This window comes from Marmota monax, unplaced genomic scaffold, assembly GCF_021218885.2.
Source record: "Marmota monax isolate L192 unplaced genomic scaffold, Marmota_monax_Labrador192_F-V1.1 WCK01_AAM20220418_F8-fsc00014, whole genome shotgun sequence".
Lineage (NCBI taxonomy): Eukaryota > Metazoa > Chordata > Mammalia > Rodentia > Sciuridae > Marmota > Marmota monax.
The window spans coordinates 37,517,681-37,528,227 of NW_026695222.1; the positions used below are offsets into that span (position 1 = coordinate 37,517,681).

Genomic DNA, 10,547 nt, shown 5'->3' on the forward strand with positions numbered 1-10,547 from the left:
TCACCCTCCCTCTCACCCTCCCTCTCACCCTCCCTCTCCCCCCCCTCCCTCTCCCCCCCCTCCCTCTCCCCCTCCCTCTCCCCCCCCCTCCCTCTCACCCTCCCTCCCTCCTTCCCCCCCTCCCTCTCTCCCTCCCTCTCTCCCTCCCTCTCACCCTCCCTCTCACCCTCCCTCTCACCCTCCCTCTCACCCTCCCTCTCACCCTCCCTCCCTCTCCCCCCCCACCCTCCCCCCCTCCCTCCCTCTCTCCCTCCCTCTCACCCCCCCTCCCTCCCTCCCTTTTTTCTTTTGTTTGGTACCAGGGACTGAACTCGGGGGCACTCAACCACTGAGCCCCTCTCGCTTAGTGCCTCGATTTTGCTGAGGCTGGCTTTGAACTCCTGATCCTCCTCCTGTCTCAGCCTCCTGAGCTGCTGGGATGCCAGGAGAGCAGCACCCACCACTGCTCCTGCCCCCTTCCCTCTTTCCCTCCTTCCTTCCGTGGACTGAACCTGGGGGGGCTCTATCACTGATCATATCCCCAGTCATTTTTATTTCTTATTTTGAGACACGGTCTTGGGCCTCACTAAATTCCTGAGGCTGTCCTCAAACTTGTGATCCTCCTGCCTCAGCCTCCTGAGCAGCTGGGATTACAGGCCTGTGGCACCCTGCCCAGCTTGAATTGATTTTTTTTTTGTGTGTGTGTGGTGCTGGGGATTGAACCCAAGGTCTTGTGCATGTGGAGCAAGCCTCTACCAACGGAGCTACATCCCCAGCCCTGGACTGACTTTTTAATGGTAAGTCAACCTTGCACTCTTGGGTACACTCAGTCATGATACATCATTCTTTCCTGTGTTCTTGGATTTGATTTTCTATGATTTGTGTGATGGTTAATCTGGATTGTCAATTTGATCAGATCGAGAACACTCCTAGGACTTAGACACTTGGGGTGTGTATGAGGGTGTTTCCAGAGACAGGGCACATGGGGCTGCAAACTGAGGTGCACTGAAAGTGGGGGGCTGACAGGCTGGGCGGGACGGAACAGAGGCTGAGGCAGAAGAGGCTCTGGAGCTGGGCTCTTGAGGCAGTGGTCACTGCCCCTCACCTGAGGACATCTGTCTCGCCCTGCAGATTGGACTCTGACTGACGACTCCCCAGGGGGCTCCCAGGCTTCAGTCCCAGATGGGGCCGCACGGTTGGTCCCTCTTGTTCCGAGGCTCCAGAGTCTGGGCCTGAACAGCTCCTGCTCCTCTGGCTCCCAGCTGGCTGTGGCGACTGGGGTGGGCTCTCTAAGCTGGTGGCACTGGCACTCCCCGCTGTGAACTGGTAACAGAATGCATCAGGTGCTGGGATGCGCCCTTCATGAGAGGCCAGGGGCTGAGCCGCCTGTTCGCGGGAACAGAGGAGCACTTCTAGAAAGGGAGCCATGTTGAGGTGTGGCTGGTGGCCCCTGCTGCACTGCACGGAGGAACCAAGGAGAGGGTCAGTGTCCCAGGCACACCCTGCGGGCCAAAGGCACCTCGGCGTGCCCTGAGGGAGGACTTGAGGTCACTGGCTGAGGTTGCTGAAAACCAAGCACCAGCCGTCATGCTGCTGAGTTACAGGGCAAGTTCAGCGTCAGCCCCGGAGAGCGTCTGCAAAGTGGGGGCGCTGCTTGGAAAGGAGGGATCCTGTGATTTGGGGTGCAGAGGCCCCCGAAGGTGATTCTGAGGAAGTGGCCTCCCGCCCTCAGCATAGGGCACCCCACCTCTGCTGTCTGTGGATTGGCCTCCCACTGCCCCCGCGGGTCCTGCTTTGCCTCTGGAAACAGGAATGACCTTCCGTGGCTCCTCGGACCTCTTCGCCACCTCCTTCCACCTCCAGGCCCCCGCTACCTCCAGACCTCAGCAGGCGCAGAGGTGAGGTGTGCCGTGTGACCACACCAAGGCCACCCCTTGAGTCTCCTTTTTTGGTACCGGGATTGATCCAAGGGTCACCACTGAGCTCCATCTCCAGCCCTTTTTAAAAATTTTAAACTTTGAGGGCTGGGGATGTGGCTCAAGCGGTAGCGCGCTCGCCTGGCATGCGTGCTGCCCGGGTTCCATCCTCAGCACCACATACAAAGATGTTGTGTCCGCCGATAACTAAAAATAAATAAATAAATATTAAAAAAAAAATTTTAAACTTTGAGACAGGGTCGTGATGAGCTTTTTAAGGCCTTGCTACGTTGCTGAGGTTGGCCTTGAACTTGCAACCCTTCAAGTTGCTGGGATTCCAAAGCCGTGCCACTTCATCCGGCAACTCCTTAGCTTTCTAATCCATACAGGCCCAGGTCTGGGAACAGTGTGGGATAAAGTGGAAGGAACAAAAAATCAGATCAGGCTGAACTTATTGATATACGCCCACTGAGCAGAGATTCTAGATTTAAGGTAGCTCAGTGTTGAAAGGCAGGGATGGTCTGTTTGGATGGTTGGCTGGAGTGTAGGTTGAAAGGCGCCCTGCTGGGAGGCCCTGCCCACGTCCCCTGGTGTGCCTTCCACGGAGGCCTGGGAGGCCCAGGCTCAGGAAGGCTGGGAGGCTGGAGTGGCTGTCATGCGGACCTTGCTCTCCACCCTGGGGGGTCCAGACAGGGTGCCCCTCCCCAGCACCAGGAGAACAGATCTGGGGTGCGGCAGCATCTCTGTGTGCCTGAGCTTGCTGTGGAGCTGCTGCCAATCGCTTACATGCCCTGGGAATCACTGGGCCCCGGGAGCAAGCGGCCGAGAGGAAGCCCTCAGTGACCAGAGACAGGTGGTGGTCGTTAGCATAGGACTGCACAGGGGAAGGGAGGACACATGCTCTGACTCATGTAGATCTTTGGCATTGGCTAATTAACCCGGGTGTCTCTAGAAGCCAAATAGATGGGAAACCCACCGAATTCTTACTCAACTTATATAAGCAGAAAAATTCCAGGGCAAATGTACAGATTTCTACCTTAGATCACAACAGCAGAGATTCATCGCCCCTCCACCATTTCCCAGATTTGAGCCAGTTTATAGACCCCAAACCCCTTAAATGAAGGGGAGGTCAGGTCCCCTTGAGGAAAGACCCTGGTATGGTACCAAAAAACTTTACTGTTAATCTTTCTCTCATCCTTCAACAAAGGGACCTAAGGCCTTTTACGAAGGTAACTGTACATTGGGGCAAAGACAATGACCAGAACTTTCAGGGACTACCAAACACAGGCTCTGAATTGACATTGGTACTGGGGCATCCAATGTCGTTGTGACCCTCCAGTAAAAGCAGGGGCTTATGAAAGTCAGGTGATCAGTGAAGTTTCGGCCAGAGTCTGACTCACAGTGGGTCCAGGACCCCTGAACTCATCCTGCTATTCCCCAGTCCCAGAACATAATCAGCACAGATGTGCTGAGCACTCGGCAGAACCCCACATTGGCTCCTCACTGTGGAGTGAGCACTCTTACCGCGGCAACGGCCAAGTGGAATCATTAGCGTTGCCGATACCTGGGAAACAGCCAGTGAGAGGCAATCTTGCACTGCGAGGGGGCATCTGCCGAGGGACTCCAAAGCCTCCTCATTTTGAGTGGGGCCTGGAACAGAGGCTCTCCAGCAGGTCCAGGTGCTGTGCAGGAGGCTGTGCCCCCGTCACCTGACATTGACTGACAACATCAGCACTGGGTGCTGTTAAATCTACACTGTAGTGTTTAGGTTGTGGGATGTCAGGAGAGAGTAAGCATCACTCAGAAAGCTTTGCCTCCTGCTCAGGGGAAGGAATTAAGTGCATTTCCAGCTGTACACAGGTAGTGATCACATGTTAGGTGAATGACGACCTTGTTACATTATTACTTAAGAGACAGCAGCCGACACAGCGTGGTGGCAGCCTGTGATCCTGTTATGGCAAGACTGCAATAAATTACCCAGTCGATCGTTTTTTTTTATTAATGTTTTTAGATTTTTAGGTGGACACAGTATCTTTATTTTACATGTATGTGGTGCTGAGGATCAAAACCAGTGCCTTGTGCATGCTAGGCGAGCGCTCTACCCCGGAGCCCCAGCCCCAGCCCACCCAGTCCATCTTAAAGCAGGAACGAAACCTGTATTCCCCAGCCGCATCCATCAACTGATGGGCCAACAGGCAGGCTGAAGTCTACCCTTCCACCTCCTCCCGGGTCCCGGGGTTTGAGCACACCTTTTATAGTACAAAACCAAATTAATCATAAGTGGCTGTTGCTACGATTCAAAACAAACAAACATCATAAGATCTAAAATCATAAGTAGAAGAGGGAGTGGGCCAAAATGGCCCTAGTTGAGTTATAAGTTACGGAATGGTCACTAACATCTAGACCATCACTCTCTGACAGGGCACATTGTCCAAGAAAAGTGGGAACCAAAGAGAGGACAATTTTACACTGTATAAGAATTGCCATTTTGGGCTGGGGCTGTAGTTCAGTGGTAGAGCGCCTGCCTCGCATGTGTGAGGCACTGGGTTCGAATCTCAGCACCACATAAAAACAAATATATCGTGTCCATTTACAATTAAAAAATATTAAAAAAAAAAAAGAATTGCCATTTTGTGTTGCCAAACATGCTATGCTAAGCAACTGTTGGTGGGTACAGAGGTGGGGTGTTCTCATGGGAGAAGCATTTCTCATGTGACTTGGAGTCTCAGGGTGAAATGGAGTCTGTTTGGTCATTGCCCTTACAGCCTGGCCCATAACATCCCCCCTTTTCTAGAAACAATCAAACCTTATCTTTTAAATTAAGTAAGAGGTTGTAATGGCCATGCATATACATTAACTAGATTGACAAGATATTTTGTTTAGCAGCTCAGGCCTTATAACATATTCTGATAAGAGAAAAAACATGGCAAACATTTTCTGGACCCAAACCAGGCTCCATTTTGTGATTTGATGCAATTACCTGTCAATCTCTGATTTTAGGAACTTCTTTTTTTTTTTAATATTTATTTTTTAGGTGTAGATGGACACAACACAATACTTTTACTTTTATGTGGTGCTGAGGATCGAACCCGGGCCCCGCCTGTGCTAGGCGAGTGCTCTACCGCTGAGCCACAACCCCAGCCCCTTAGGGGCTTCTTACTGCTGTAGGGAAGGGGCTGCCTCGAGCTGAGGGGGCAGGGGCCATGTGTGGTGGGTCAAGCAGTTTGGAGTCTCTTTTTTAGAAATCAGGTCAGTCGAGGGGTTCATGGTAAAAGTCTGGTTTGGGAAGAACAGTTGTAAATTCACCTGGGAGTAGGTTCTTCTATGAAAGAAATAAAAAGACATGAGTACCGAAATGAGATTAATACAAAATAAATTAATCAGCCCAGGTTTTGTGTTCTTGAAGCAGTACCTCTGCAAAATATCAACAGGCAACGGTTACAGGGAAAATACAAATGAAATTAACAAGAGTAAAAACATATTTAGTTTGTGTAACAGCTGTCTTGAATTTGGCTGATCATACATTATACCCCATTTGAGATCACATTAATCTTTAAAATAAAATCAATCTTTTGAATACAACTTTAAATGAACTGGAGCCATTTAACAGGTAGTATGGTGAGAAGACAGAAAGGAAGTGCAAGGCAGGAGGATCACAAGTTCAAGGCCAGCCTGGGTGACCCTGTCTCAAAACAAACAAACAAATACAAAATTGAAATAAATAAACAGAAAAGGGCTGTGGATACAGCTCAGTGGCAAGGCACCTAGGTTCAATCCCCAACACTTCAAAAGCAGAACAAAGCAAACAGCCTAGAAGCTGCCCTCTTCAAAAAAGACCCAGAACATGTTTTGTGTGGTGCTACACTACACTGGGAGGCTGAGGCAGGAGGACACAACTCTGAGGCCAGCTGGGTAACTTGTGAGACCTGTCTCGAGATTAAAAAGGGCGGGGAGAGCTGGGGACGTAGCTGGGTGATGAGTGCCCTGGAGTTCAATCTCCAGCACCAAAAATTAAAACCCAAACAAACAACCACAAGCCCCCCAGCCTGTGCCGTCAAGGCCTCTCAGCCCCACTTCTCTCCAGCTGGACAGCAGTGGTGGTGGGCAGCAGCTCCAGCCGCTGCAGCAGATCTAGTCCATTGCAGACGGGGCTCCCATGTTGACATGGAGCAGAGACCTTGCAGACAAGCCGGCCCAGGAAGGCCCGACATGGACACTGGCTGCCCCAGCGAGGGCCCTCATCTCACCTTGTTTTGTTGATGTTCTGAGGGTCGCACCCAGCGCTGCTCCGCCTCTCAGCTACACCCCAGTTTCCATCCCCTCTTTTTTTAAAAATATATTTTTTAGTTGTAGTTGGACACAACCCCTTTATATTTTATGTGGTGCTGAGGAGCAAACCCAGGGCCCTGCATGTGCTAGGCGAGCGCTCTATGGCTGAGCCTCAACCCCAGCTGCCACCCCCCACTTAAAAAAAAAATTGAGTCAGGGTGTCAGTTAGTTGTCCAGGCTGGCCTAGAAGCTGCCCTCTTCCTGCCTCAGCCTCCCAAGTTGCTGGGATGACAGGTGTGTACCACTGTCCTGGTTTTCTCCTCTGAGGGTCACTTATGGTCACACAAGAGTAGGACTGTGCAGGTGCAGCTGAGCTGCGGATGGAGTCCAGGGCATGGGTGAGCATGGGCTGCTGTCCGCTGGGCCTGGTGCTGGCTACTGCATGCAGTGGGAGCCTCGTCCCAACACGGCCTCAGTGTCACTGAGCTTCACAGAGGCAGCAAGGCAACCAATCCTTCACCCTACCTGGGATCAACTCAATCCATCACCCTACCTGGGATCAACTCAATCCATCACCCTACTTGGGATCAACTCAATCCATCACCCTACTTGGGATCAACTCAATCCATCACCCTACCTGGGATCTTCTTTATACACTCCTCTTCTAAACCTTCTTACAGAAAAACACGTTTCAGAAAACCCTTACGTGTCCTGCATTTCTGATGCTGTGTCAGTTCTGCAGCAGTGGCCCTGCTTTCTATGTGGCTGACAGTCTTTGACATGCTGGGTTCAAACCCTAAGACAATTTACCACTGAGCTACCTCCTCAGCTTTTTTAGAGATGGAGACTTGGTATGTTGCTGAGGCTGGCCTCAAACTTACCATCCTCCTGCCTTAGCCTCCCCAGTTGCTGGAATTATACAGGTGTATAGGGCCAGGCATCTTTTACTGGATGCCACATGACACACATTCTATCTTGCGAGGCATGCAATGTGACAGTATCCCACATTCTTTTTTGTTACTGGGGATTGAACTCAGGGGCACTTGACCACTGAGTCACATCCCCAGCCCTATTTTATTTAGAGACAAGGTCTCACTGAGTTGCTTAGAGTCTTGCAATTGCTGAGGATGGCTTTGAATTCACAATCCTCCTGTCTCAGCCTCCGAGCTGCTGGGATTACAGGCGTGCGCCACTGTGCCTGGCACATACACACACACACACACATATATTTTGTAGTTGTAGGTGGATAGAATACCTTTATTTTTATGTGGTGCTAAGGATTGAAGCTGTGCTAGGTAAGCACTTGACCACTGAGCTATGGGCCAGCCCTCATTCTTAAGCTTCTTTTTTATACCTTTGTTTTTGCTTTTTGTTTGGTGCTGGGGATCAAACCCAGTGCCTCAAGCACACTAGGCAAGTGCTCTATCAGTAAGCCACAACCCCAGCCCCTCTTAAGCTTTTTTTTTCCCTCTGGGACGCAGTCAAGTTACCTGCAAACAGTAGACCCTTTGAGGTCTTGCTTTTACCATTTGACAGGTATGATTATTTTCCATTGCTGAGGCTCTACCTAATCCTTGTGGACTGAGTTTTTCCTGTGTAGTTGATGGGCACAGGTCCAGTCCAGTCCAGTGGTCCACTGGATACTGTGCCCCTTAAGTTTATAATGTTTTTTTGGAGGTACTGGGGATTGAACCCAGATGTGCTTTACCACCAGGCCACATCTCCAGCCCTCTTTTGTATTTTATTTAGTCAGGGTCTCGCTGAGTTGCTGAGGCTGGCTTTGAACTGCAATCCTCCTGCCTCAGCCTCCTGAGCTGCTGGGATTACAGGCCAGCTAGGATGGTTCTTCCCCAGCCTTGTGCTGACAGCTCTCTGCTGGCTCTGTGGTCCTCATCCTGCCAATCTCTTCTCTGGCACTCTAGCTGCCGCATCTCTGGCTGTTTAGCTAGACACTCTCTTGATCCCCAGGCCTTGCTGGGCCAACCTAGACACAGGGCAGGCCAACTGCAGATTTGCAACTGCAAAAAAACCACCAAGGCATCTCTGCACAGGTGCTGGACTTCTGGAAAGAGCACATGCTTTAGGGCCTGCACAAATCAAGACTCCCAGAGGGCAATCACTTCTGACTCCAGGCTGTAGTCCAGTGAAAGCACCAGCAGACAGACACCACGAACACCTGGTTTCCAGGTGTGAATGGGGACCTTGCAGCTCAGATCCAACCAACCCCAGGTGCTAAACTCTCTCACAATGGTCATGATGCTGCCTCAGGCTGAGAGTTCTTGGTGCACTCCATCAACACCAGGCCTTGCAGCCCTACTGCGCACAGGGCCACAGGGTGAGCAGGTCCAGGAGAGGACCTGCAGGACAGGACCTCAGGTACACAGTTCCATGCTGGGCAGATCAGCATGTGAAGGAGGGTGGTTCTGGGAGGGCCCTCAACAGTATGATCTGAGGGAAACTGGTGAAAAGCCCGTGGGAGCTGAGGGCCAGGGCAGGCCTTGGCCCTGATTCCAGGGTGTCTGGGGTGGGCGACTCTGGGATGCAACTTGCAGTTTGGGAGTTTTCCATTTTCTTCATTAACGGCCGGGCGCCAGGAGAGCCTGGCACAAGCACTTCTCAGTCCACACTGCTGTGGAGAAGGGCTTTTCCTTTTTAGGTCCTGGGGACCGAACCTGGGCACTTTACCACCGGGCACCCTGCCCCACTCTTTACTCTGGGACACAGCCTAAGTTGCCCAGGCTGGCCCCGGGACCCTCCCGAGTAGCTGGGACTCCCGGCGAGTGCCACCGCGCCCAGCTAGGAAAGGAGGTCCTCGAGGCGGCGATGACGGTACCGGGCAAGGGCTGTGGGCCTAGTTCTGCCCCGGTCCGGGCAGAGCTCCTCCCGCCCAGGCCGCGGATTCTCCAGGCGCTGGCTTCTCCGTCCTGGGGTCTCAGGCCCAGGCCGCCGCGAGGCCCTCGGTTCGGGGTACTCCGCCTGCCCCTGCCGCCCGGGGGGCCCGCGTCCCGAGACGCCCTCGGCCCAGCTCGCCGGCCGGAACCAACCGCGCCCTCACCGCTGCACTCACAGCGCGGGAGAGGCCGGAAGCGGAAGCGGGGCGTGCCAGACCGCGCCGCAGGACGCACGCGCAGACCCGCGGCGGTGGCCGACCCGGAAGCGCTCGCCGGGACCCCGCCCACCGCCGATATCGCTGCCGGGGCACGTGTCTCTTCCTCTCTGCTCTCGCGCTCGTGGTGGAGGCAGCAGGTGGGCCTCGCGGTGTGGGCTGCAGTCTAGGCGGGGGCCGGGGCCGTGCGGGGCCGGGGGCCGGGGCCGGGGCGTTGCGGGGGCAGGGTGTGGGCGAGCGGGCCGGGGCCGTGCGGGGCCGGGGGCCGGGTGGGGCCCGAACGCCGACCTCACGGCCGCGCGGTGGCTCCGCAGGCGCGCTTCAGCATGCAGAACGACGCTGGCGAGTTCGTGGACCTGTACGTGCCGCGGAAATGGTGAGCGCCCTTGCCCCTTGCCGTCCCTTGCGCCGCGGTCGGTGCCCCGCGGCCCCGCTCGCTCACTGTGCGACCCGTTCCCCGCAGCTCCGCCAGCAACCGCATCATTGGTGCCAAGGACCACGCGTCCATCCAGATAAACGTGGCCGAGGTGAGCTGGGTTTTGCAAGGCCTGTCCCGTGGGGGACCCCGGTTCGGGACGTTGTTCTGGGCTTAGCTTTGTGCATTGCTTTCCAAACCCCAGGTGAGTGGCATTTCCATGTCTTAACAGGTGGACAAGGTCACCGGCAGGTTTAACGGCCAGTTTAAGACTTACGCTATCTGCGGGGCCATTCGCAGGATGGTGAGTTTTCCCTCGGCGTGGCTTGCCACGGTCCCCGTCCCCAGCACTGTGTGCTTAGGCCTGGACCTTATGAGTGTACGGTGGTTTCTGCCTCAGGCTGGTGGATTGTGCGTGGAATAGGTTTGCTGGATCCTGTCCTTCCTGGAGCCCAGGAAAAGGACGACTCTGAGAAAGGACTCAGTGGCTAGGAGCTTGCCAGCGCGTTTCTCCTGGCTGGTTTTTGGGCACAAATGTGGGTTTGACGAGGCATGCAGAACTTCCTGCCAGCTCAGGTGGAAACATTCTTTGAGTGTTTTTTTTTTTTTTTTAAAGGGTGAGTCCGATGACTCCATTCTCCGATTGGCTAAGGCAGATTGCATCGTCTCAAAGTAAGGCAGTTGTTGCATGTGGATGGAGTGGCCCAGGGACTTCACCAGAGACATGGTTTAATACTGGCTTTGTTTTCTTGTAGGAATTTTTGACTGGAGAGAATTGGAGATGCAGAATATTTGTCATAAATAAATAATGAAAAGCCACCTGTGTGGGTCTGTTCTGTCCCTATGGGTCCTGGAACAGGCC

General features: G+C 53.5%; 1 protein-coding gene and 1 long non-coding RNA gene across 2 annotated transcripts; one reads left to right on the forward strand and one right to left on the reverse strand.

Moving 5' to 3' along the window:
- Positions 1-5,251: 5,251 nt before the first annotated feature.
- LOC131423763 (uncharacterized) lies at positions 5,252-9,452 on the reverse strand. Its single transcript, XR_009225789.1, has 2 exons — positions 6,774-9,452; positions 5,252-6,717 (listed from the first exon to the last, which is right to left on the reverse strand). It is a non-coding gene; the product is annotated as an uncharacterized LOC131423763 (long non-coding RNA).
- Rps21 (ribosomal protein S21) lies at positions 9,300-10,504 on the forward strand. The gene is made up of 6 exons (XM_046433574.2): positions 9,300-9,410; positions 9,585-9,646; positions 9,734-9,797; positions 9,918-9,989; positions 10,302-10,357; positions 10,441-10,504. The coding sequence occupies exons 2-6, from the start codon at positions 9,597-9,599 to the stop codon at positions 10,448-10,450; spliced, it is 252 nt and encodes an 83-aa protein (XP_046289530.1). The 5' UTR covers positions 9,300-9,410; positions 9,585-9,596; the 3' UTR covers positions 10,451-10,504.
- Positions 10,505-10,547: the final 43 nt, after the last annotated feature.

What these genes read in the sequence shown, in the direction of transcription:
- Rps21 (XM_046433574.2), top strand. Translation starts at nt 9,597, where the DNA reads ATGCAGAACGACGCTGGCGAGTTCGTGGACCTGTACGTGCCGCGGAAA. An exon ending in TCCAGATAAACGTGGCCGAG is followed by an intron (nt 9,798 to 9,917) that starts GTGAGCTGGGTT and finishes ATGTCTTAACAG; the next exon opens with GTGGACAAGGTCACCGGCAG. An exon ending in GCGGGGCCATTCGCAGGATG is followed by an intron (nt 9,990 to 10,301) that starts GTGAGTTTTCCC and finishes TTTTTTTTAAAG; the next exon opens with GGTGAGTCCGATGACTCCAT.